We start from the raw sequence: 26,945 nt of genomic DNA, 5'->3' as shown, positions 1-26,945 counted from the left end.
AAATGACTTATATTTGCTTTGAAAAGTGGGATTGAGCTTTCATAGGTGGAAATCGTGAAAGAAGGAGGGTGCTCCCTTTTCTTTCATGGACATCAACTCCCAACACAAACAGGGTCATAAACGTTAAACCAGTCATAACCTAAGTGAGTTTACCCGTAAATGGTGCAATGATGAGAGTAAATATTAAGAGGGCTGGACAATGCATTTTCATTTTGTGTTAAGAATGCTTGTTCCTTAGTCAACTTTAGCAGTGGAACTCATTTCTATTTTTATTTTTTTCACATATACATACATCTACAAGTGCTGATTAGTAATCATAATCTCAGACATTAGCAAATGCAAACTCTAACTGAAACTTTAAACTACAAACTCAAGATGAATGATCTATATCCCAGTGGGCAAACATCTGAATAGTCACTTGAAACCTCAGCAGTGGGATACCAGCCTCAGTCAAAAAGTTGAAACAGTGTTCTTTGGGTAACATTTGATTCTTGGTTTATACCTCATAGAGCATAGATCTTCTCAATGTCAGAATTATATTCATCATCCAAATCTGAGATATGTGCAGAGTAAGACCATGAGAAAGATTTGCTTCCACTTGCTCTCTTGATCCGCCTCTGCGAATCGCTGCGAAAAATCCCAAAATGTTGGCGAAACACAAAGTAGCACAAGATTGCTAGAGTCCCCAAAAGAATTGGCACTCCCAAAATGGTGATGGTAATAGCCATCCATGTTTTCTTTCCAACAACTTCAAAAGCTACTGCAAGAAAAGCACCACAAGTGCAAGCACATGCAGCCCACATGAGCTTGTTAACCACTGACACAATCTGCTTTTGGGCTCTAGTGTCCCATGCTACCAAAGTGATCTGAACCACAACAACTGCAAGAGAAATGAAGAGGGATGTTGAATTCAAGAAGCAAAAAACTTGGAATCCAACATGATCCGCTATATTCGCCTTCCCTGTCTCTGATCCTGTCATTATATATTGACCAGGCAAATTGAATATAGCCAAGAATGCTATAGAGGCAAAAAGGACAGCAACAACTGTGACGGAATTAATGGTGTTTTGAACTGCTTCTCTGTGAAGTTTCTTCAGTTCTTTAGCGATGCCGGAGACTCGTTTGCGAGTTTTTTCATTTTGTATAAGCTGTGACTGCACCTCATGCTTTATATCACTCACTGTTCTTTTAAGTTCCATGGCTTCATCTACTTTGCCAACATGCCTGGCATACTTAGCACCATATTCTGAAAGGGCTTCCTTGATTTCTAAAGCTGAATCTCCATATGGAAGTTTATCTGCCAAATCCAAGGCTGTTTCTTGTTGCTTATTGATGGCATTAATGTCCGTAGCTGTATAGATTAGCAAAAGGTTCACTATCTGGAAAAAAAATTCCATGTGTTAGTAAAGGAAGCTAAAATAAAAATGAGGCAGAAAAATCCATTGCAACAAAAGTCAAGAAAGGCAGCAAGCGCATTCATTTTGTTCAATTTATGTTTAAATAAACCCCAGCATATGGGATATGTTTAGCGCAAACGGATATTAGCACTCACTTCGAGACAAATAGAGGTAAACAGAACTTTTCTTATGGATTGTGATGAAAGTCCGTTCACGTTGCACTCAATTGGTATCCAAACACATAAGTATAAGCACAATTTGGGGATAAAAAGTCACATGCTTAGTTCCCTATAAACCATATAGGTTAAATATACCGATTTGACTGCTCTAAAGAGGGAGGCACACTTTAGAGGATAAGTGCGGAGTTATAAACATTGATCGGAAAATCAATAATTTGGATTTTATCAAACTTAATAGTTTGTTATGCATGTACAAGTATTTTTCATGATTTTAATCATTGATTGAAAAAGCCATAGTCATCTATTCACTTTATCCTCTGAAATGCACTCCATCACTTTAAAAGAGTTAAATCTCAAATTACCACGTACCCCATGCCATCTAAGATCTTTCCCATCTAACAACTTGCTTATGTTCAAGAAAACCAAGATTTGATGAAACCTGAAGCAAATACATTTAAAAACAAAAAATCTACAATTATGTTTGGATACCTGTTGGCACTGGTGCAAATGGGCGTTAGTACTCACTTCGAGATGAAGAAGTAAATGAAATCCTTTGTTACGAATTGGGATGAAAATCCGTTCACATTACACTCAACTAATATCCAAACACTTACTGCAACTATGGTTCAAGAGAATGTGAGTCTAACCTGTGAACGGCCTTTCCTTGTCGCCATGTGAAGAGCTGTATTACCCTTCTTATCTCGTTCATTCAATATAGTAGGATCAGCTAGTAAAATCTCCTCCACCACTAATGTACTCTGTCCTTTGACAGCCATGTGCAGTGCAGTTTGACCCTTTTTATCTTTGATGCAAACTATTCCAGGATCCCGGGCAATAAGTGCTTTCACTATACGAAGGACATCATACCTAGCAGCATTGTGTAATGAAGTTTTGCCATTTTTCCTAACTATAAACATGGAACTGACATCAACATCCAAAATAGCATTCACCACATCCAAGTGGTCTTGACCTGCAGCAGCATATAGAGGGCTTGTGTTCGTGGAATCACATAGCTTACAAACCTCAGGCCAAGTACTCAAAAGCTCCCTCACGATATCTGGAAAAAAGATTGGCCATGATAAGATATCCTAATTGAAATCCTTAACTATATCAACATTCCACTGATAACTTAAACTATTAAACAAAAATAAACTCATGTGATTTCAAAGTTAAAAGGGTACGCCTCTTTCCAACTAAGAACATGTTTGGTTCAATATTTGTGAGAGTTAAAATTGATTCTCCATTGTCAGAATCAATTTTTGGGTGTTTGGACGTTTCCTTCACCATTGATTCTAGCTCTGGAACTGATTATGAGAAAAAACTACAAATCGCCCTAGCTTTCGTGGTGAATATAATCAAGTATGGGATTTTACAACTGAATTTCACATTAGCAAAGCAAAACCACTTTCTTATAAAAGTAACCAAACATAAATCATTTCACTTCTAATAAATTGTTTGTTTGGATCAGCTTCTCTTTCGTTAGAATTCATCATAGAACCCAAAAGCTATCAGTGATAGAAGGGTTCCAAACATGCACTAACTACCTTTTATTTGGAATCAATTTTAGCAAAATCAATTCTATCCCCAACCAATTCTGAACATTGAACCAAACACGGACTAAGCCAGCTAGTTGATCCATTAATATCAATCAAACCAACTCAACAAAAATGAAAGGAAGAAGCAGGAATACCCAGATGGCCACGCTTGGCTGCAACATGAAACGCGTTCATATCAGACCTGGACCGAATCTTAACAACCTCATAGTCACACAACTTGAGCAAGAAGCTGAACACCTCCTTCAGATTACGCTCTGCAGCGATGTAAAGTGCGGTCTCTCCAGCATCGTTCTGAAGGGACATCACTTCAGAAAGCGACGATGATGATGATGATGATGATGACCCATCACCACCACCATCGTCGTTTTTCAGCTGCTCCACCACTTTCTTCAACCCATCAAAGTCCCCAGATCCAACTATGGAGAAAATTGATTGGTGGGTTATGAAACGTAGAGCCTTCGACTCCATCACTCTCAAAAAAGATTGAAACTCTGCATGAAACTCTGTTTTTCAACTGGCCCAGATGAGAAGATGCTGTGAAAAGTGTGAAACTCTTCTCTGTAACAATGAAAAAAGTATTCAGAGAGAAAGTGAGAGAGAGATGAAGTGGGAATTGAGATATGGATGTGAGCATTGAGCACCAACCAAGTGGTTGTTGTTTTTCTCCATTCCATTGATTTCAATCTCTTCAATTATTTGGATTGGAGTGTGTAATAAATGATATCTGATAATGTTTGATTTTGATGGTGAGGTCTTTTTTCTACAGAAAATCCAAGTAATGCCATTGACTTTCACAATGAGACAACACCACCAATGCAAGCTTTAAACTACATCTGGATGTTAAGAAATAAAATAAAATACTAATTAAACCATACCAGTTGATTTAAGATTTCTTTTCTGTCTCCTTCATAAGAAAATTCAGGGTGAGGGATAAGTTTTTTAATTAAACATTGATATGTAACTAGGGGCTGGAATGTGCTTGTATGGTGATAGATACTCTACCTAAACTAAGAATAATATAGTAGTCTTATTATATATTATAGGGACATTATAAAGTCCAAAATGACTTCATGATAGTTTTTTTAGTAAAATCATGACATAACTGATGCCACCAATTGAATTATCCTATTTGATGTTGAAGCAAACACATTACCATTATTTGTTATATAAAAATGAAATTGTGTAAATTTATGTATCGTAGGTAAACTTTTCTTAGTATCGTAGGTAAACTTTTTCCCCTTTAATAAAGATGGAACCTCACTTTAAAGGAAGAAAATTAATGGAACCTCCAAAGCTGGAGCATGATTCTGTTCGACAGCTAGAAAGCTTGCATCATTTTCTTTAACTAATGAAAATTGTCAAAAGGCTTTTCTTCCATCAACGGAACTCTGAATCCAAAATAATAATGTTAAACATCTATTTGGACGCCCCACAAATATCAATCGATTTTAGTATTTTGTGATTTGGAATACAAATTCTTTTGAATTAACTGTAGTTTTGAATATTCCTTTCCATAAATAATTTATTTCTTAGCTTCTCTAGATTTACTTGGACTAAAAAATACAAGTGCAACGGTACATATGCCCAATACCAATAAAGCACAATACGAGTTTGATAGTGTTCATTAAAATTTAAGTTCAAAGCAAGTACATTTTACACAATCTAAATAGATTTCTTTCACCACCCTACTACTATATTTAAATTCAAACGAAGTGAAATCTGTATGTTAAAAGGTGTTAAATTAAATAAATTTTTAAAATTAAGTAGGCAAAAAAGAATTGGCGATTAAGAGCTGATCCCTTGTGGACAAGATTGCAAACCTTGTCACAAACTTCATTCGCATGTAATTCAAAGATAACTTAAGTATTTTGATATTTTCTGTGGCGTCTACTGGTCTATCTTTTGCTTATACTACAATAAAAAATACAAGTTTCGCAGTAGACTTGGTAATAAGTTAAAAAAAACATTCATAAATTAATCAACCCCTTAAAGAATACTTCTTCCCACTGAAAGGCTGAAATTTGGGTTCGTCTTTCTCTTTTGGTGGCTCTGGTTTTGCTGCCTCTTTTGCCTGCACAAAGGAAGATGGTAGAGCTTAGCAATCCATCAATTACCATCCAAAGACTATACATATGATTGGAAGTATTGGCAAGAAGCATAGCATGATTACAAATCTTTCCACAATTAATTATAAAGACAGAATCAATTATGGGGAGAAGCTTTCGTGAGTAGCTTCTGTGAGTGTCATAATTGATTTTAAGAACACATAAGCTGATCTAAACCTGCTAGCATTCAAGGAAAAGCATTACCTTTCCTGTATCTTTGGTGCGGGCTGGATTTGACCCAAACACAAGCTTGCCCTGAGTTTGATTAGCACTACTTTGTGAACTTGAAGCTGTGGATGATTGTGAATTGACACTAGGAACATCAGGTTTCTTGTCCTTGGTCCCTGATGAGGAAACTGGAGGTGGCTCATACTTCAAAGGTTTTCCATCCAAGCGTCTCCCAGCACCAGTAAATGGGTTGAACTTGGGTTCAGTTTCAGCAGGGGTCTCCTGAGCTGTAAGGGAATAAGAGCTGTCAGTCTTCATAACAAAATAGCACCAAAAATATGTATGAACATGATGGCTATCACTGCACAATGCAACAAACATTACCACCCCATTTATTGAAGATTGAATATAATGTCAATAAAATAGTGAATCATGAAATATGAATCAATACTCATTAACAGCAAAGATTCGAGGATATCAAGTTCAAGTTACTATGTATACAAGTCATAATCACTAATCAGCTTGCAGACAAATAATCAGTAGCACATCCACACACACACACAAAAAAAAAACACTCCTCAAAGTTCAAAGCTGACACTCTAGTGCTAGACCATATTGATTGGGTAACCCATCTCTATTACGGGTTTTTGGTATCTATATATAGTTTATAAAATTCAATTTCTTATAATAAGCTTCCAATACCGTATGTAGAAGCATGTAATACTCATACACACACAAAAGCATCTCACAAGACAGAGAAAAGAGACGAAATGACAAACATAAGTGAATAACTACCAGCCGCTGGTGCCTTTCCCGCAGAATGTGGAGCAGTCGGCTTCTCAGGCTCCTTATAATCCAAGGGAGGAGCAAAGTCCACCTCACAGTCAGTCTCAATGATGCTTATAGCATTGGCAGGCTTAGTTTCAATAATATCTATGTAATATTTCTTGTTGTTGTAAGCCACCATAATGCTATCACCAGTAGTCAAGCAGGAAAAATTCCTCAATGTGGTTTCTAAGCTGCATGATAAAATACAATCAATGAAGATCTGACTCGAGTCAGCATGTGAAAGTAAATACAGGATTAGAACAGCACAAGCCATTAGACACGGAGAAAAAAAAATTCTCGGATCACTTGTGAACAGGAACTCATGCTGAATCTAGCTCTAAACCATATTAAAAATAGTTCTATCAAATAATAGATGACTTCTGGGGACACGTCCCACAAAAAATGTGGAACGAGACAAGTTAAAGCTACAGAACTGGATCCTAGCAAGCGAAACTCATCATTTGGGAAATATTTAACTGAACAGAACTAAAAAGAAAACAAACGCCAACTCACATAGCCTTTGGATTGGAAATATCTAAGAAATCTTTGGTGTGGGGCTGTAACTTAACGTATTTTCCCTTGGGAAGTGTAACATTTTTCACTCTTACAATGTCCCCCTCTTGTAAAAGCATGTTCTCCATCATCTGTATAAGAATTATTGAAGAGGCAGCATCAATTAAAAGAACTTGAAACTCAGAGGAGAACCATAGTAGTAAAACAGGCATACAAACATATTCACTCTACTTGTGAATGCCTACCCAGTATGGCATGTATATCATGCCTTCCTCTGCAATGAACTCCAGGACCCCACAGTGAGAAACCCGCTCAGCATCATCATTCCGGAGCTCAAACAACATTGGATAATCAATATGCAGAGATGCTGCAAATTAGACTTGATATTAGTATCTTAAACTCTAGATATATATTAACCTAGAAAAAATTATGTAAAATAGATAGCAGTTCAGTAGTAACATAACTAACCTAGACGGTCAAGGGCTGATGGAGGCATTATAACTGAAACATGACAAGAATTTCATTATCACATTAGACAAGAACAAATAGAACATAATATTCCAAAAAAAAACAGAAATAGCATGGACATGGAGACTCACTTTTGTCACCACTTTCAAGTTGGGGCTGCAAGATTTGGAGCACAAAGACAGAAACGTTAGATAATATTAGGGTTGAAGTTGTAAGAATGTCACAACTCTGAGACATTAACAATTAGAGATTAAGGCCATTTTAATAGAGTAGTTGTCTTTCTTTAGATTTGACATTTCATAGTTCAATATTCAACAGGCCTAAGGCTAAGAATACCCGAAAAACTAGGTCGTGAGGTAAGGAATGCGACAACAAGGAATGCTAACCTTTTCAATAAAAGAAGCAGGGTAACATCGATATGTCTGCTCAAATGATGTTCCATGGTATCCATACCCATCGAAAAACTGTGACAAGGAAGTATATAATAAAATTACAAAGAACAAATGAATCAATATTGCATCCACCTAGGCCTAGCATAGTTAAAAAAGTTATAATTACAAAAATATGAAATTGTTTGTGTGTTGAAATAGCGGTTACCATTTTTCTATAGCTCTGATTGTTACACACACGCACAAGATTCCGAGCTCCCTGTAGAGTAAACAAATCACATAAAACAAGCAATTGAGAAAACCCTAGCAAGCATGTCAGTACTTAGAAACAGTATAGTATCATCCTTCAATGGTTTGGAAAGAGGCGATTGGAAGTTGATAAGATTGGGGGTAAACAACTCGGAATTGAAGCAAATAAAGGGATTTGTTAGGATCGAGATTTGAGAGTTGAGTGAAGTGAAGAAAACTCAAAAGGGAAATGGAATCAAATACCTGATGCTTGATCGATCAGAGAAGAGAGGTAGGGAACTGTTGTTGTTGGAGAAGTAGTAGGTAGGTGGGTGAAACTGGAGAGGAAGGAATAGAAGGAAGAAGAGAATATAGATCGATTCCACAACGCAACTCAACCCCAGATACCATTCGGTGCGTAACCCACACGATAACGATTTGGGCTGGGCTGGGCTTTCATTCGGCCCTCTGGTGGCCCAAATAATTAACAACACTTAGTATCCATAATAACATCACCACGAGGGGAATATATCACTTTTAACACAAGGGCTAACACTGAGTCAAAGCAAAGATCGAATCATCCACCAATTCTTTGAAGGGTTGGAAATCCTTACATCCAAGACCACCATCACAATTTGAGCGGCATGACATGTCCTACTTAAGCCAATAAATATGAGTATATGACGCCTGTCTTAAAATGTCACTACCCGAGAATAATATGTTAATCGTGCTCTCGATTTGATAGCATAAGTCGTCAAAAAGGATAAAGCAAGACACAATGTATTAGGCAATAGCTTGTGCCACAACCTCTATAAGAACCTCCCTTCTTGCTCTAGAGAGAGTCATCTCCTTCCACCCCTTTAACTTCTTTCATACTTTTTTCTTGAAGGTTAAAATTCTGCACCTGGGACTTGTCAATGATAGTCGAAAGACCTAAATTCATGAAAACTGGTATCTAGTACATTTCGATTACACGAGAGCATAAACTTATTAAAATTAATCATTTGTTGAGAAGTTCGTTCATAAGAAATCATAATGTTTTGAATACACTTTATTTTTCACAAGCGAACAACAAATGAGAGGCAACCGTGAAATTTAAAAGACATAATTTAAATTCATAAATTGGGTATTAAAATTTAGGAAAATAAAATATTATATAACTGATCCCGTAAAATTCAGGATGCATTCGTGTAGTCTCTTTTGTTATTTCCTTATGTAACAAAAAAAAAACATATTCAAGCCACGAATAAAACATTGCATAGTTAAGGAAGAAAATATTTACATGGAGGATTAACTAATTTGCAACGTCCCGATTCTAATGCTGCAATCACACCTAATTCTCCCGAAAATGTGTCTCCAAATATAGCAAAATAGCACATTCATTTCACAAACACCATTAATCAACAATTAACCACAACACCATTAACGATTGATCCTCCCCAACCCATTCATTCTCTTCTTCATTCTTCCCATCCCAAACAAAAACAAAAGAAAAAGATTCTTCTTCTTCTCCTTCGTCATCAATTTTGTTTGCAACACTATTCTATTCCCTTTGCAAAATATCTCATTATTACCACTAATTAATCAGAGAGAGAAGATAATTAACTAGTCATTAAGCCATGGGTTTCAAATCGATCTTCAACCTCAACAAGGATCTCGCCCCATCGGCGACGCCGTCGCGATCCACGTCCCTCTCGGTGCGTTCACGCTCGCGCCTCGCGGAGGAGCTAGAACAAGTCTTCCACAAATTCGACGTCAACGGCGACGGCAAGATCTCGGCGTCGGAGCTCGGATCAATCATGGGGAGCCTAGGCACGCCGGCGACGGAGGAGGAGCTCGACACCATGATCCGCGAGGTGGACGGCGACGGAGACGGGTGCATCAGCCTCCCGGAGTTCATCGAGCTGAACACCAAGGGGGTGGACTCCGACGAGGTGATGGAGAATCTCAAGGACGCGTTCTCCGTCTTCGACATGGACGGAAACGGATCCATCACCGCCGAGGAGCTGAACACCGTGATGAGGAGCCTCGGCGAGGAATGCTCGCTCGCGGAGTGCCGGAGAATGATCGGCGGCGTGGACAGCGACGGCGACGGCATGATTGATTTTGAAGAGTTCAGGGTGATGATGATGATGGGTTCTCGTCATGATACGACGGATAGAGTTAAACCTGAAGCTGTTTAACAAATTTGTACCCTCTTTCTCTGTTTCCTCAATTATCATTCATACATGTTCGATTGAAATATGTACCATGATTTGTTGAACAATGGATTAAGGTTGTTTCCGCGGCAATGCACATCTAGATTTTAAGCTTTGTGGATTCTTTTTTGCTGCATGAAAAAACTAAGCTTCCTGGATTCTAATCGTACTAAGATTCATATGTTCTTTACTTATTTTTCACGCTGACAAAGGGATTTTGTGGCGGATTCACTCTCTGTGCGGGACGCGTTAGGGAGTCCTAAAACTTTGACGGCCCCAAAAAGACTTATCTTTTATGTTTAATAGCTTGTCACCCCGGGAAACAGCTGAGGCATAAGGTCCAGTAACAGGTAGGAATGGCACCCGCGTGGGTTGGGTGCGGGGAGTGCACTCCCCTCCCCACTCCTCATCCCTGTATCCTTTTCCCTATCCTTGTTCCCACTCCCCATTCTCGTAACGAGGTGAACTTTCGCCTCATCCTCAATCCCCACCTCCACACGGGTCCTGTGAAAACCACTAACGCATCATTAAAAATGAAATAAAAACTAAATTAAATATTGACAATACATAAATTTCTATGAACATCGTCAAAATTAATGAGAATTTATAATAAAGTTAAAATAATATTGATTAAAATTCATCACACCATGTGAAGTTTACAAAATAATAAAAAAATAAAATATAAAGTCCAACATTCAATTCAAGAAAAATGTGAAGTTAACGCTGAAAATACATCATTGAGCATTTTTCCTATACACGGCGGAGAGGGTGATCCTCACTCCATCCCCGAATTTGTTTCAAGGGATTTTCGTCTCATCCCTAGGCGGATCACCGCGGGAATTGCCATCCCCAGTAACGAGTTTAATTATCGTCGCAAAATCCCTGACAACTACTTACAAATGACAAAGATTTTGTGACGGTTTTTTCTTCTGTCGCAAAAAGTTGGATTTTTCAATTAAAAAAACCACATATTAACCTTCGAAGGTTGTGATTCTATTGAAGGCCAACACAGGTTTCAGAGCAGGGGAGATTCGGTTATGGCTACATCGAAGATGGTCATGTCTTCGCTGACCCACTTGCGTCCACTAACCTGCGCCGCCTCCGCATCACGAATAGTGTCTCATCCACCTGACCTTATCAACTGGGTTACCAGAGAAGGTGGCTTCGTGCACCGTGCGGTGAAGATAGCTCAGCTTGGCTCCAATGGTTTAGGACTAGTTGCTAAGCAAGAAATTCCAATGGGCAGTGAGCTTATTGTTCTTCCTCACCATATTCCTCTGCAGTTTCCCTCTCTTGATGTCAACCCTCATGACTCTGCATTGCTTCAACTGGTTCACCATGTTCCTGGTATTGTTATGGTTCTATTTTTTTTTTTTCTCAACTTTCTTTCAATTCGAGTTATTCTATGAAATGGGCGTTAATTCAATGTAAAAAATAATCGAATGTTTGGAAATTGAAATCTTTCTAGGTGTGTGTTAAGTTCCATGTTTGAAGCATAAACACCACTGCAATTGATTCTAAAGCCAAAATCAATCAGGGGAGAAGCTTCCTGCTTCTAGGCGCCTACGGCGCCGTAATTGATTATGAGAAAAATAAGTTGATCCAAACATGTATTGTCCTTGTTCACACATGTTAATAGAAGAGCATGTAGAGAATTTTTTTCTATTCAGTGTATGCTGGTGGCTCATGTTCTAAAAAATAGGCTCTACTACTGAGTTTTCAATGTAAATAAATTGGACACTATGGTAGCATTTGACAGAGGAACTGTGGGCGTTAAAACTGGGTTTGAAGCTTCTGCAAGAAAGAGCAAAAGTTGGATCCTATTGGTGGCCATACATCAGCAATCTCCCGATAACATACAGTGTGCCTATCTTCTTTCCTGGGGAAGACATCAAGAACCTGCAGTATGCTCCTCTTCTTCACCAGGTACTGCTCTCCTGAATTGCATAAAACCATTTAGGGCTGACTCTGATGAAACAGTAAAAACTGAAAAGTTTCTTCACCTCAGTGCAGAGGACTAGACAAGAATTGATTTTGGCAATTTTCAATTTGACAAGAGGATGAGTAGTTGATCTCCAATATAAAATGTTTCTCTAGCATCATATAGTATACATTGAAATTTTTGGAAACGTATTTTATGTCCCTTATTTTTCAAAAAAAGTAGGTTTTCTAAAGTGGATGTATTAAAACCATTTGAAATGCCTAGCTAACAAGTTTTAATGTGCCAATGCATCTACTTCATTTTGCTATTGGGGACATGAGAGAGATGCACTTTGATTTGATCCCTGCAGCTAATTGGATCCTAATACTTGAAGGCACATCTGTATCCAACACCATAAGCTGAATTGCCTATATGACGATCTATACCATGATGCAGGTAAACAAAAGATGCAGGTTTCTTCTTGAGTTTGAGCAAGAAGTCAAGCGTGCCTTAGCCAGTCTTACACCAGATAAGCATCCTTTTGGTGGCCTAGAAGTAGATGCACCTTCTCTTGGATGGGCGATGTCAGCAGTCTCATCTAGAGCATTCCGGCTGCATGGTAACAAGGATCCAAATGGAACACACGTTGACATACCCATGATGCTCCCTCTGATTGACATGTGTAATCATAGTTTCAATCCAAATGCTAAGATTATTCAGGAACAAGATAGCAGTAGCACAAAGATGCAAGTGAAGGCATGTTTTCTAAATACTCTTTCCTACACACCCCAACACACACACACATCAAATCCTGCTTATAAGAAACAAACTTATGTAGTTTTGCTGGGGTGATCCAATTTTTGCCTCAGGTTGTGGCCAAGACAACTATCAAAGAAGATGATCCTTTATTACTTTGCTATGGCAATTTAAGCAATGATCTTTTCCTTCTCGACTATGGATTTGTGATGCACTCAAACCCTTATGACTATATTGAGCTCAAATATGATGGTGCTTTTTTGGATGCTGCAAGCACGGCTGCTGGAGTTTCTTCACCAAACTTCTCGACACCTGCTCCCTGGCAGGAACACATTTTATCTCAGCTAAACCTAGCGGGAGAAGCTCCAGATCTCAAGGTTTCTTCCTCTTAAGTCCACAATCCTGTTTTATTATCACTGTTTGAAAACAAACCAAACTACTATTGCATCATTGCATGTTAAATTAGTGCCCTTCTGTCTTATATAAGCTTACGGTATATTGCTGCAAAGATTTAGTGTTTTCTCTGTACTTTTGATGCATCAATATCACATCCATTATTTTCAGTCCTCCCTTTTACCATAGTTCTTAAATGCCTTTTTTATATTAAGTGTGTGTTTGGGTCAACGAATCAACGTTCTCACAATTGATTTTTTTTTTTTTGAAGTTGTTGATTTGATTTGGCAAAATTGATTATAGTAAAAGTGAGTTGAAAGTGAAGTGATTTATTTTTGGATATATTTATGGAAAAATTGGTTATTTTGTGGGGTAATGTGTTATCTAATCCAAATAAAAAATTTCATAACTGATTATGTTCGACGCAATCAAGTCTCCAAAATGATTCCCAAACATCTATACTTAGCATGTCTGGATCGGCTTCTTATTCATTAGAATCAATTTTGAAACACATAAGCTACCCACAAGCTTCTCCCCAAAATTGATTCTGCTTTATGAATAAATTGTAGAAGTGTTTCCAAACATCCATATTGTCATCCAAAATTTATTTTCCTCTTCGTAATTGGTTATGGGGTTTTCCGATAGGCACAAGTTAATTTATTTGTTTTCTTGTAATAGGTGAGCTTAGGTGGTCAGGAAATAATAGAGGGGCGCTTGTTGGCTGCATTAAGGGCCCTCCGTGCAAGTGATGCGGAAACTGTGCAAAAGCATGACCTCAACACTCTCAAGTCTTTACATGCTGAGGCTCCTCTTGGTGTTGCAAATGACATTGCTGTATTTCGCACCCTCATTGCTCTGTGTGTCATTGCACTGGGACACTTTCCCACCCAAATAGCAGATGATGAATCACTGTTGAAGCAGGGCGCTCCAGGTTCAACTGAGTTAGCCATTCAGTTCAGAATGCAAAAGAAATCTGTGATTATAGATGTTGTGAGAGATCTCTCAAGGAGGGTAAAGCTTCTCTCATCAAAGGAAACAGTGACCGCCGAGGGCTAATAGCGTGCTTGCATTTGGCAGTAGACACAATCTAAAGCACGGTAACTCCTGAAGCTAGACTCTGTCGCTTCTCCTCAGAAGTCACAAGTAGAACCAAACACGCAGCATGTTTGTTTGACTGCTATCATGAATCTCATTCCATATCTTGTTCCCTTCACCACCACCTACGTTATCCTTTTCCTTGTTCTCTTCCCTTTTCTGTTTCTTTCTGATGGATTTCTTTTCTCCCTTTAATATTCTCTTGTCACTTTTACTCTATTGTTATCTTGTTGTTTTATTTATCATACTTGATAGTTGATACTTTAGTGGTCAGTGGAATTTTGGTTAGAAACATCTTCTATTGAAATATTAGCACTGCCTTTGATTATGTTTTCTGTCAACTTAGTCATGATATGTTACTTTTACATTATTCTATTGCTTTCAATCATTGGTATTGAATAAGAATAGTTAGTTTTTCAAGCAAAGGAATGATCCCCGGGCTGTGACATTGACAATCTTATCTGCAGTAAGAAGTCTGAATAATGTATGATTGGAATATTCTAATGTTTGAGCAAATGAATATTCCAATGTTTGGATGTTTGTCCAAGAAAAGGTATTGGATATCTTTACTTGAAGGTTTAAAACTTTTGAGTGAAAGATTAGTTTAAAGAATAAAATACAAGTATTAACTAGTTACTGATAAAATAACTTAAAAAATCAAGATTTTACAAAATACTACATTTTTTACGGACATAAATCTGAAAATTCACTCAATTTTAAAATTTTGTGACTACTATTATTATTCTCTAAATAGTATTTACTTATGGTTAAGATATATATTATGGATACTCCACCATGAACATAAATAAATAGAAATTTTACACCTCATCTCTGCCTCACATGAATAATGACAAAGACATTGGATTTTAACAATACGTGTGCTTTAGATTTTGTTATACGTGTATCTGTAGTGTGAGGTTCCGTGCTAGACCAACGTTTTTGCTGAGGAAGCTAGCAGTTAGAAAAAATCATACGTCAAAGAGGTGCAACATTACAACACCTCCAATTTTCAGTTCAACGAATCGGTGGTTTCACACAACAACAGAAGAATCCAAAACTTGCAGACTGAATAAAAAAACATGAACAAGTTGCAGAAAATATTGCAACTTGGGAAGTTACATGATTGTGTTTGATCCTTATAACAAGGGACAATGAAGCGGAAATTTGATTCTGAAGCTATAATCAATTTATAAAGAAATTTGTGTGAATAGCTTCTGGTTTCATAATTGATTTTGATGAAACAAAAACTGAATTATGAGAAGAAGGTTGTATAAGTATCTTCTGGATTACAGAACAAAAGATAAATTATGAGAAGAGAAGAAACTATGTGAGTAGCTTCTATGTTTCAGAATTAATTCTGATGAAACAGAAGCTCTCTGATCCAAACACGTTATTAAACAAATTATAAAATTCATAAGGAATAAGGGAAGAGACTTGAGAGAAAACATGTCATAAACTTTGCCACCAAAAGCATATGTACAAGAAAGGCCAGAGGCACATAGTCACATAGAAGCTAGAAAGTAGAAAACACAAAACTTGTAAGACTCTGTCTCTGACTCAGAGTATGTTATATCTTACATGATAAAACTATACATCTACACATGTATCTATCTCTATGAATTTCTCCATCTAAGAGTGACCAACAAGGATTGCTCTCTCTGCCAATCCCAGAGGAGAACGAGAGCGAAGCCTGTTAACATCTCCTCTAAGAAGTTCACGCCTCATGTATAGCTCCAGTGAAGGGTGCTTGATTTTCTCTGTTTCCTGCTTTATTTTGATCACTTGGCTATGAACAGCAAGTCCTACATCGGAATCTCCATCACTTGTGCTAATCTGCTTCTTGGAGATGGTGGTTATGATGGTGTTGTTTTCCATCTTCTTCTTCTGTCAACTCTGATAGAAAAGAGAATATGAGTGAAATACTGAAATGCTTTGGCCTTGAGAAACCTATTGAAGGGTGTCTATATATATATGAAAGACTTGTGAGATTTTAAGAGAAAGTAAATCAGGAAATAAATATTTATTTATTTATTTTAAAAAGGAAGTTTTTTATTAGGGCTCCCACCATCTCCATTTGGATGGATTTGAAGCAGACATTTGGAATCATACCCAATAAAATATATTATTATATGATATGATTTATATTATTTCCTACCAAAATGAGCAGCCTCCTTTCATATATGGTATTTAAATTTAAATCACAAAGTTGACCCATTTGACCTTGATTTCTTTACTATTTTTTTTATCTCTTCATTTGCACCTATTGAATTGTATTTTTTAGGTAACCTATATTGAATTTATTGATTCAACGCCAAATGTCTAATATTCAAATTTTTTTTGGAAAATAATATTCAATTTGATTCTAATTGAAAAGTTAACAAATCTTATTTTTTAATAATGCTATAAATACAATATCTAAGGAAATAAAGATACATAATTCATTTTTTATTTTTTGATTATGATTTTTCAAAATTTCTAAAAGATATGTAATATTTATGCACGATATAGTAATTTGCAAGGCTTTTTCTTCAATTTTCAGAATATTTACGGGGAGGATCTTTCAATATTGGTGCCTATCTTGACCAAAAAAAAACATTGGTGCCTATCAAAGTGAAAATCAATTGATCATATCATCAATATTCCGTATCACCGACCGAAACAAAACGAAAATATCAATTTGCTAATTAATAGTGATGAGATTGAAAGTTGATCAAACACGTGGAGGAAACTTGTCATGTTTTCATTGGAAATTAATCAATTATGGAGTAGAGTCAATCATATAATATTGATGATAACGAAAAGTCAGAAAATTTTACGTCTTTTTTCCCCATTTTTGGCTCAAGAATCCCTTTACTACACTGAGAAATGGTTTCCACGACATAAAAATGCTTCAAATCAGAACTTCCACCACCCTCCAACCGTTGCAATGATACCTAAAACGACAAGGTAGGAAGCCACCCAAGCCAATAGAAAATAACCATGTATGATTCATTCAATTATATTTTATGACCTACATATATATATGTACACCCACTTTAATTTGGTATTTTTTTATATTTTCAATATGCATGTTTGGGTCAAATCTTTGAAGATTTTTCAAACACTCGGTCCTAGCTATTTTCAATTCCTTGGTTTTCCACCAAATAGTAGTAAACTTAGGCTGCCAGATTAATTGTGTTTTGTTTTTCCCTACTTACCAAAAAGATTAATTATGTGTTGCGATGCATCAAGTTGTTTTTGACAATGAATCATAAACGTGTATAGGTTCATTTTGGAGACTAGTCAAATGAAATGCCTTTGAAAAAGAAAAGCAAAATGGTAAAATATATATATGAAAGTAGTTGACCTATATAATCCAATCAAATATATGTGTATTGACCAAGAGTACTGAAATTAATGATATAAATACAGAAGTTGATCATGCTATACTTATAGTGATCAAAATTTTGTTTTAATGTTTCTCAGAGAGTATCGTACCCGATATGTGAGAGATTAATTTTCCGAAATACTATCAGACACTAAAATGAAAGCTCTCACAATCGTGTTTTTCATACATATGAATCCAAACGAACCCAAAACCACATGCTAAAGAGATCTGAACACATTTCACTTGGACTATAACATTGTTGGTTTTTATCCAAATATATAAGAATACTAATCAGATAATTAGTTTGGGGTGAAAATGAATTAATAAATTATGGAAATCGAGTGGAATGAGTTGGGCAACGCTAGAAGGATCGATAGAAAATAAGCAGATTTTTCATATATTTACATCAGTCCCATAAGTACTATGTGCATAGGCACTCTATATGAAATATAAAAAAATTAAATTAAGGTACCAATGTATATATTTAAAACTAGTATATAATTTTAAAATAATCTAATTCGTAGAAAACTAATTTATTATAATTTAGGACTAATTATGAAATTTGGACCAACGCCGACAGAAAACATCACCACAACAAAAATGCTAATTAGCATAGGATAATAGGGAAAAAGTTGGTGCTACATACAATTTAGCGTTTCTGTCGTGTGTCTAATGTTAAGTATAATTGTAGAGCCAGCCTTGACTGTTAATGTAAGTTTGATGACGAGATATGATCATTTATTCGCTCTTTGAGAGCTTTTGAATAGGCGATCTCGTCCGATTTAAGAAGTACACTTAACTTTGAGTTACTATGTTTAATATCTCCACGTTAAGGATATTTCTTGGTTAGCACTTAGCACGATATTGTCGGCTTAGAGACCTCCAAACACTTAGCAAATGATATAAGTCATCATCAAATTTGTATCGGTAAATATTTATAATCTACATACTCATGCATCAAGTAGATCCCATGGCATAATGCATCAATATTATACTAGTATTATGTGTAAATTTTGTGGAATTAGGCAAATGTAGTTTTAGATGATGAGTTAGTAAAACTTATATGTTGGGTTCACAATAGGATGTTTGATTGTTTAAAACATAAAAGTAAATAAAAAAATGAAAGAGAGACACAACAATATAAGTTTCCTGGGATTTGATTTCATTAGATCATAAGAGCAACTCCAACCCACAATTTCTTATTTGGTTTCTTAACACACTATTCGGCACTATTTTGCACTATTCCGGTGGGCCCGTACTGCCACATCAGACTTAAGAAACTCTTAAGGAACTGAAGCAGATTTTGCTCCAACCCATAGTTTCTTAAATTACTATTTGAAGGGTCCCACCAGACAACATAAATTAATAATATTTATTTTCACCCAATTTAAATTTAAAATTTAATACTAAATTAATATTTCAACTTAAAAATAATTTAATTAATATTTATACGAATTTAATTTAAATTTAATTTTACTAAATATTTAAAATAATTAAATTTTAAAAAAAACCGGTCTAACCGGTTAAACCACCCCTAAACGGGCAGAAACCGGCTATAACCGGTCAATAACGGTGGGCTGACCTGCTAAGCAGGTCACCCACTATATAAACCTTCTTTTCCTCCTCACTCTCCATAACCCTAGCCGCACCCTCTTCTTCTTCCTTTCCTCTTCTCCCTTCACGCCTCCTCTTCTCTCCCTTTCTTCCTCCTTTCTTCTCCCCTTTTCTTCTTCTTCCTCCCCTCTTCTCTTCTTCCTCTGCAATCTCCGGCTATACCCTTCTCCGGCCATCTCCACCCCTCTCCCTCCTCTCTCTCTCACCCACTCGCTCTCTCCTCTCGATCTCACTCAAACAACCACCACCGCCCCCATAAAACCACGCACACTCTCCAACGGCCTCCAAACAACAACCACCGCCACCAAACAACTACATGCAGTCACCCCCGGCCACCAAACAACCACCACCGCCACTATAGAGCCTCGATCCGCCCCAAACCGGCCACTTCACCAGATCGGAGGAAATGAGGTCCCTTTTGACACATGCACTGCAAGATTGGAACTTCATTGTTTGTATTTTTTTTTTCTCTAGGTCTGTTCTGTAATATTGAAAAAATTAATAATAATTTTTTTTTCAATTTCATGTCTTCTTCTGTTCTGAATATCTGGGTTATGTTTTTTATTCAATTTGATCATCTTCTAGCCTTCATCTTCATTCTGTTGTTTTCCCACTGAAATCAGTTGGGTTTTGGTGAGAGAAAATAATATTTTTTTAATGCTAAGAAACCAAAAGCAAAGTTCCTTGTGGAAGGAACTCTGGGCACTGTTCAGAGAATTAAGAAACCATTAAGAAACTGCTCCAATGCAAAAGAAACTGTCCCTTGATTTCTTAGCAACTCCAGCTGGACTAAGAAACCAGCATTGGAGTTGCTCTAAGTAAAGAAGCATGTTTTTGTATTAAAGAGAGTCATACTAATACTAAATACATAAGATATGTTTTCATGGATAGCTTTATAAATACATAAACCATCGCGGTGTCTCGCCGCAAAACCCCCTCTAGAGCTTCTTCTCCAATCTCCAAACACTACAAAAAAACTTGTTTTTAGTGGCACTACATTTGTGGCATTTACCAAAAAATGCCACAAACTGATATTATTTTGGCATTTAATTAGAATGCCACTAATTTAATACCGCTTCCTAGCTAATTAGCAGCTATTTGGCAACAAACTGGAATACTCTGGCATTTAATTGGAATGCCACTAATTCAGGACCGCTTCCTAGCTAATTAGCAGCTATTTCGCAACAAACTGATATTACTCTGGCATTTAAATAGAATGCCACTACTGCATTCCTAGCGAATTAGTAGCTATTTGGCAGCACATTTTCTAAAGTGGACATTTCGCCTAATTACTAGTGTGCTAGAGAAACTGTGCAATCAAACATTCATTGCTTAAGTTTCTAAAAGCTTTTTACAACACAAACAAAAACTTCAAGTCAATTTTTTTTATTTATTTCTGCAAATATCATTTTCCCTTCTAACTTTTGATTTCTCTCCCTTGATCATCGATTTCTCGTAGCTTCTCCATCTCCGAGCGAAGCGGCGAGAAATCGGAGAAGCGGCGTCAAATCCTGAACCGTTTTGGAGATAACCGTCTCAGGTGGCGGAGGATCGACGACGATGTTGGTACCATTCCACCAGCGACGTTTTTGGCAGAGAAGTTGCTCGATTGAGCGAGGAGGGCGACGATGATGGCGCTGGAAACCGTGAACTCGAAGACAGGGCTGCGGCGAGGGTGCGGAGGAAATTGGCGGAGACGTTATGTGCGAAGGGGATGCATGTTAGGGTTCAGGAAATTTGCAAAACGGCGATGCATAGTTCCAAATTCGAAGGGTTTTTGAGCTTCCCTGCTTCCACGAGTAAACCATGACTAATCGCAGCAGGTTGTGGTGGTCTCCAGGTAGCTTCGATTGCTCAACGTTCCCTTCCTTGATTTATTGTGTTATTTTTCATCTTTTAACTCCAATCACTGGATCAGGTACCTTGCATTTGATACTCAGTATGTGTTGAAATGACAAAGATCGACTAACTGTACACCAACTGTTTGATGAAATGCCAAGCATTTATGCAGTATTTAGTTGTTTGTTCTTTGCTTGTAAATTTTAATCCTGTACATTTCCGATTCTAGGAACAAGTCTGAAGTGGTGGTTTTTCTCTTTATTAATGCTAACTTACATATTTGCTTGGATAATAGTTTCAGGGTGAAATTTTGTTTGATGAATTGGTTTTTTGGCCATTGAACTTATCTATATGTTCTCAAGTCTTGATTAGCCTTAAAGGTTTGGCTAGTTCTCTTGATAGTGAACTCGATTTAAACATGTTCATCTATTATATTCATTATCAAACTTGTTTTGACTTTAAGTTATGGTTTAACTTGTTTTGAAAGATCTTGGGCATGACACAGGGATTAAATCTTATTTTTGGATGTGACTTGTTCACTTGTGTTTTTTTAGCTGCCACTGGTGTTGTTATTCATGTGGCAGTCTTTGTTTTGCTTTGGTTCCTTACCTTTGAGTTGGATTTTCCTAGGTGATATATAGGCATATGTTAGTTGATCCATGGACTACAGAATCATGTGGGTTTGATTTCGTGACAATGGAGACTGTTGACGATGCTGATCGATGTCTTAAGTATCTGATATTCTGATTCACTGTGTACTTGAAGGGCGTGTTATCACCGTGGAGAAGGTATACCTTTTGAGTAAAGTCTGATTTTGGGACTTGAATTTTCAATTGTTTTAATTTTTCTTCAAATCCAATGCATGGAAGATATATGGATGATTTGCTCTTTATGTTCGACAGTGTTTTGAAATTTTTGTGCTTCTTTCCATTTGAAGTTCCTGTGCCAGCAGGGTAGCTACGTGAAGCAACTCATCATCAAACTCTCAAATGACAACTAAACAAACAAATCAAATACAACAGTATCAGATCATTGGGGTTGTATGCCCTGCATTTCCCTCTTTTTTCCCGCACTTATATCTTATTATTCATTAATGGTTCTTAAGTTAAGATTAAATACCTTATCTGACAATTGTAGTGTTAAACATGTTATTTTGATTTTTATATTAGTAGTATTATTGCTTACAGACCTATGCTCTATCCTCAAGCTATTGTAAGTCTTTCTTATTTATATGTTTGTGTGGTATATTATTCTACAAGACATGTTATTTAGTTTGGTAGTTTTTTCCCTTTTAACTAATTGCTATAAATATGAACTTGGAAATGATACGGACACTGACCTGACCATTTTCTATTCACTTTTTCCCTTTTTAACCATTTTCGTCATTGGTTTTTCTTATGTGGAAATGCATTTCTGATTTCTTAGTGAACTAGCTCAGTTGAGGAAACATAATTTCTTAAAACTATCATGTCGAAGTATTTTTTTCCTAAGAATATACATTGTAAAATCCATCAGTATCAAAGAAAGTGAGTATAAATGATGCTTCATGAAATGGGAAGCAGATATTTGTTGCAGGTACATAGTCCCTACTTGTATTTATTTCTTGTTCCATATTGATAACATTGTGAGTTGAACACTAACCTCTACATTGAAGGAGTGCTTACCCAAGGGAGTTTCCTAGGAGGCTCTACTGCGGTTTGGTGCCCTTATTGCAGTGGCTGGTATTTGAATCGATATTGTCTCATTTCTAGGTTCAGTCAAACTATGGTCAAGGTATTTACCTATTCTATTGGAAAGTTTTCAATCACATTTGGTATTGTGTTTATGATGCTTTGGTTCCTTACCTTTGAGTTGGATTTTCCTATGGGTTTGATTTCGTGACAATGGAAATTGTTGATGATGCTGATTGATGTCCTAAGTATCTAACCTCCACCCTTGGGTTGTATGTCATATGTTTTTAAGTTTATTTAAGTTATGATTATTATGTTATACATGCAACCATACTAATTTTACTGTATTTTTTTGCTGCTGACTTAAAATAAGTTAAGTTAATGACATGCTATCAATTTACCCAAATGACATATAGGAGCAGGTGGAACAAGAACTAACTTAAACCAACAATTTTACGATGAACCGGTTGAAACTGCTGATCATGCAAAAGGATTTCACTAATGTTAGTGAGGTTAGTCATGTTTGCCACTAGTTTGGAAATTTAGTTTTGAATCCTGAATGTTTTCCTTTCTATTTCTCATTGAAGTGATTACTTGATTGGGTCCTTGCATCCACAACTATTCTCTCATTTCTTATAGCATCACCTTATCCATCTTCCCCTTGTGTAGCTGATAAGATAGATTGAATTGAATTAATGGATGAGATGGATGAGTAGAGTCATGCATGTCAGTTAGGCTTCTAGTTCGATCTCAATGGAGAAAGGACATAACCTACTCTATGGTTTTTTTTGGATTTCAGCTACTGATTAGAAATTTGACATATGCCTACTCTTTTCATTGCAGGGTCAATTGATGGCAATATAGATACAATGAAGGAAATGTCTAACAATATTTGAGTCTTTAAATCTTTATGTAATTGGTTAGCTAGTGTTGGTTGTTTACATATATCTTCTTCTAATAGATTTATGTACTTTGGTGTTTCAATCTTTATGTACTCAAATTCAGATGCTGGAACCATATATGTCATTTCATGTTCATGCCCATTTGTTTATTTCTCTTGTGAAGGTAGAGCTTATATTGATTGTTAACAATATTTTCCTTTAATTAATCATTTTCTCTATAAAAGATAACAGGATTTCATTTTCAAAAAAAAAAAGATAACAGGAGGATTTCGGCTATACAAAGTAATAAAGTATGAATATATAAGTAAATTAAATATTATTGATAAAATGAGGCATATATGTAGTTTGTGGCATTTAAAAAGATGCCAGTATCAATTTGTGGCATTTAAAAGATGCCAGTAGCATTTGTGGCATACAAAAAACCGGCATTTAAGCAAAAAATGCCACAAAGGTAGTTGTGGCACCTGCAATAGGGGCACTTAAGGTGAATGCCAGTAATATCACTTGTGACATTTTTTAAATGCCACAATTTAACAATATCAATGCCACTAAAAATACAATTTTTTGTAGTGAAAGCGTTCTCCCGTGTTCTATGTTTTCCATGTGTGTGGAGAAATGAAAAAAATGGCCAAATCACATTCGAAAATCTGATTTGTGGCTTAAACAAAAGATTCTACCACTTTTTGGCTTAAGCCTAATCACATTTTACTTAAGCCAAAAGGTTACTTCTAAACTAGGTAACTTGTTTTGCTTAAGCACAACCACATCTGGCTTAAGATAAAATTCCAGCCTCTAGACCTGTGTCTCTTTGCCTCTTTTTGGCTTAAGCCAACTAAGCTGGGCTTAAGCTAAATTCTCTTGAAAATTTCCATTTTTCTTTCCAAGTTTTAGCTCAAGTTAGATTCCTCAAACTTGAATTTCCTTCTCTTTTTGGGAATTATTTGTTTTGAACCCTCTTGCTTTTCATTAAGTTTCATACCTACACAAAAAATAGGAGTTTGGACAAAAAATTACATAAAACTTATACTAACCTAGGTATTTACTAAACTACTCCTGTTTAAAAAAAAAACTAAACTACTCAATTAAGGATTAAAACAATATATAATGAAAGCACACAATTTAGATAAATGTTTAAAATTATATTAAAAAAGATGTAAAATTAACAGTTATCATCAACTACTCAAATATTCTTAAGAAATTACTTCACTCGTCTAATTCCACAATTTCTACACATATTTCTATACATAGTATTAATATAATTTATATGTACACATTTTTTTTTGGACAATTATGTACACATCAAAAGCAAGCAGAAACGGACACAAAAAGCATATCTCAATATTTTTTTGAGCCAACAAAATGGGTGAAGGCTATGGTGTCATCCATTATAAGGGGTGCACCTGTGTCCACCATGTGAAATTATTTCAAAAAAAGGGGATACCCGTGTATACAATTTGATAACCATTGGATAAATTAATATTTATTTGGTGTGGTTGAGATCTGGTGACGACTACCGGTTGACAAGGTGATGTAAATTTTGTGTACCAAAAAAAGTTTATGTTAGTAATATTACCCTACCTCCATTACGGCCACCCGTAGTTACTTTGCGCCACCCAAATGAAGCCTGAATCAGAGTTAACCCACTCCCATTCCCAGAATCAATACCCATTTCCCCATTCGTTTGGAACCAAAAACGCGTTGTCCACTGCAAACGCACTTCTCAAACCCACACCCATCTTCTAAAATTCTTCGAAGCCCAACATGTCGTCGATCTAGGGTTCCATGGTCTCTTGTTGCTGCCGTTATCTCTGTTATAGACATCGCTGTCCAGATATTTGTTCATCTCCAGAACGTGCACACATGCCGTAGCCTATTTTGGCCCGACCGAAGCGTAAGTTTTCGCTAACTATTGTCGTGGTAGATGACACCGTAGATGAGTAGATTTGAAGTATAGAAAAAAGTAGTGTTTTGAGGTTCGATTTAGGGGTATTTTTGAAATTAGGGTTTTATTGTGTATGGATTTGAACTCAATATGTCATATGAGCTTCCAATTTGGTGTTTTTATGAAATTAGGGTTTGGTGTGCATGGATTTGAAACGAATTGTTGGATTGTGGGGAATTGATGCATCGACTTAGTGCTTTTTCTGAAATTGGTGTTTTCCCGTTTCCAGACATAGGGGTTTCCCATCCTGGAATTATGCCAGATTGAGTAGTTATGTGAAATTGTGGTGTATTGCATGAATTAATTTGTTTTGGAGGTTTTGAAGGCTTTGCTGGTGAGCATGAACCACTTTCAACAGATTGTGCGAATTTGATGGAATTATATTATGTTATTGGATGTCTAAAAACAAACATGTTCTTAGTTGAATAGTTGAATGATTATTGGTTTGAATGACGACTAACTCCTGTTGTTTGTGTTAATACAAGGGATTTGGGAGTTTGACAAAGCAGATTATTTGAATCCCAGGTTAATCTGGAATTCAAAGTTGTTGAAGGAGATGGCTGGTTGAACCCAGATTTTGATGGGTAACTGGACCATTTTGTGGTAATGTAATTGGGCTAGTCCACCTGTAAATAATTTTGGTTGTTGTGTGTGTATGTGGTGTGTATGTGTATGTGGGCACGGTGCTTCTTCATTTAGTTTTAGTTTGGGCCCGTTTATTTTTTTTTACCTTCCTTTTGGTTTGGGCCTTAAAAAAATATCGATAAGGGCCTAGTCGAGTCGAATATAAAAAAAAAAGAATTTGATAAATATAAATTTTTGATTTACATTTTAGGAAAAATTATTAATGATAAAAATAATGATATATATTGTGTAATAAATTATACTGATAATAAATTATTTAATGATTTTATATTGTGTAATAAATTATACTGATAATGGTTTTGTGACATCATAAATTGTTTTGTCAGTTATTATTAATAGGTAATTTGTCTTCCTAATGCATTCATTTCATTTCCAAAACCCAATGTCTGAAGCTTGCTCCCAAAAAACAGACACTCCCTACCCCCCCCCCCCGTTTTCCCCATTTATGTATTAAAATAAAAATATTGAATAATTTTGTATAACAATTAATTACGAGACAATATATAATTATTTTATGAATTTATATTGTGTAATAAATTATACTTATAACGAAATCGAATATTAATAATGCTGCTATTGTGAGATAATAAATGGTTTTGTCAGTTATGAATAAGTAATTTGACTAGAATGAATGCTTTTGTCAGTTTTTGTCTTCCCAATGCATTCATTTCCAAAACACAATGTCTGAAGATTGGTCTCAAAAACCCACCCCCCCACCCCTCCCCCGTTTTTCCCCATATATGTAATTAAAACTCAATATCTATTAAAACTT

The 26,945-nt window shown here is 36.2% G+C and overlaps 4 protein-coding genes across 5 annotated transcripts; 2 read left to right on the top strand and 2 right to left on the bottom strand.

Annotated features, from left to right (window-relative positions):
- Nucleotides 1–243: 243 nt before the first annotated feature.
- LOC130715662 (ankyrin repeat-containing protein At2g01680) lies at nucleotides 244–3,921 on the bottom strand. Its single transcript, XM_057565779.1, has 4 exons — nucleotides 3,778–3,921; nucleotides 3,267–3,690; nucleotides 2,224–2,633; nucleotides 244–1,379 (listed from the first exon to the last, which is right to left on the bottom strand). The coding sequence occupies exons 2-4, from the start codon at nucleotides 3,598–3,600 to the stop codon at nucleotides 504–506; spliced, it is 1,620 nt and encodes a 539-aa protein (XP_057421762.1). The 5' UTR covers nucleotides 3,601–3,690; nucleotides 3,778–3,921; the 3' UTR covers nucleotides 244–503.
- Nucleotides 3,922–4,910: 989 nt separating this feature from the next.
- Nucleotides 4,911–8,253, bottom strand: LOC130715664 (uncharacterized). The gene is made up of 10 exons (XM_057565780.1): nucleotides 8,096–8,253; nucleotides 7,812–7,862; nucleotides 7,601–7,678; nucleotides 7,346–7,370; nucleotides 7,215–7,247; nucleotides 6,992–7,113; nucleotides 6,747–6,877; nucleotides 6,201–6,424; nucleotides 5,442–5,692; nucleotides 4,911–5,203 (listed from the first exon to the last, which is right to left on the bottom strand). Exons 2-10 carry the CDS (start codon nucleotides 7,812–7,814, stop codon nucleotides 5,111–5,113), a joined length of 960 nt encoding a protein of 319 aa, XP_057421763.1. The 5' UTR covers nucleotides 7,815–7,862; nucleotides 8,096–8,253; the 3' UTR covers nucleotides 4,911–5,110.
- A 949-nt stretch (nucleotides 8,254–9,202) lies between these two features.
- On the top strand, nucleotides 9,203–10,144 carry LOC130711256 (probable calcium-binding protein CML25). Its single transcript, XM_057560797.1, has one exon. The coding sequence runs from the start codon at nucleotides 9,451–9,453 to the stop codon at nucleotides 10,012–10,014; it is 564 nt and encodes a 187-aa protein (XP_057416780.1). The 5' UTR covers nucleotides 9,203–9,450; the 3' UTR covers nucleotides 10,015–10,144.
- An 862-nt stretch (nucleotides 10,145–11,006) lies between these two features.
- On the top strand, nucleotides 11,007–14,522 carry LOC130711255 (uncharacterized). Of its 2 annotated transcripts, none has more exons than XM_057560795.1 (5): nucleotides 11,007–11,376; nucleotides 11,789–11,955; nucleotides 12,407–12,706; nucleotides 12,820–13,083; nucleotides 13,778–14,522. In XM_057560795.1, exons 1-5 carry the CDS (start codon nucleotides 11,067–11,069, stop codon nucleotides 14,153–14,155), a joined length of 1,419 nt encoding a protein of 472 aa, XP_057416778.1. In that variant the 5' UTR covers nucleotides 11,007–11,066; the 3' UTR covers nucleotides 14,156–14,522. The 2 variants fall into 2 exon arrangements, with proteins under 2 accessions (XP_057416778.1, XP_057416779.1); XM_057560796.1 differs by having other exon boundaries at nucleotides 11,236–11,376; nucleotides 11,779–11,955.
- The last annotated feature ends 12,423 nt before the right edge of the window (nucleotides 14,523–26,945 follow it).

The sequence above is a fragment of the Lotus japonicus genome, chromosome 4, assembly GCF_012489685.1.
Source record: "Lotus japonicus ecotype B-129 chromosome 4, LjGifu_v1.2".
Classification (NCBI taxonomy): Eukaryota; Viridiplantae; Streptophyta; class Magnoliopsida; order Fabales; family Fabaceae; genus Lotus; species Lotus japonicus.
This window is presented reverse-complemented; position numbering and strand designations above follow the sequence as displayed.

What these genes read in the sequence shown, in the direction of transcription:
- LOC130715662 (XM_057565779.1), bottom strand. Translation starts at nt 3,600, where the DNA reads ATGGAGTCGAAGGCTCTACGTTTCATAACCCACCAATCAATTTTCTCC. An exon ending in AGCCAAGCGTGGCCATCTGG is followed by an intron (nt 2,634 to 3,266) that starts GTATTCCTGCTT and finishes TCTTTTTTCCAG; the next exon opens with ATATCGTGAGGGAGCTTTTG. An exon ending in CAAGGAAAGGCCGTTCACAG is followed by an intron (nt 1,380 to 2,223) that starts GTTAGACTCACA and finishes TTTTTTTTCCAG; the next exon opens with ATAGTGAACCTTTTGCTAAT.
- LOC130711256 (XM_057560797.1), top strand. Translation starts at nt 9,451, where the DNA reads ATGGGTTTCAAATCGATCTTCAACCTCAACAAGGATCTCGCCCCATCG.
- LOC130715664 (XM_057565780.1), bottom strand. An exon ending in ATCAGCCCTTGACCGTCTAG is followed by an intron (nt 7,114 to 7,214) that starts GTTAGTTATGTT and finishes TCTAATTTGCAG; the next exon opens with CATCTCTGCATATTGATTAT. An exon ending in TGATATACATGCCATACTGG is followed by an intron (nt 6,878 to 6,991) that starts GTAGGCATTCAC and finishes ATTCTTATACAG; the next exon opens with ATGATGGAGAACATGCTTTT.
- LOC130711255 (XM_057560795.1), top strand. Translation starts at nt 11,067, where the DNA reads ATGGCTACATCGAAGATGGTCATGTCTTCGCTGACCCACTTGCGTCCA. An exon ending in ACTGGTTCACCATGTTCCTG is followed by an intron (nt 11,377 to 11,788) that starts GTATTGTTATGG and finishes AGCATTTGACAG; the next exon opens with AGGAACTGTGGGCGTTAAAA. An exon ending in ATGCTCCTCTTCTTCACCAG is followed by an intron (nt 11,956 to 12,406) that starts GTACTGCTCTCC and finishes ACCATGATGCAG; the next exon opens with GTAAACAAAAGATGCAGGTT.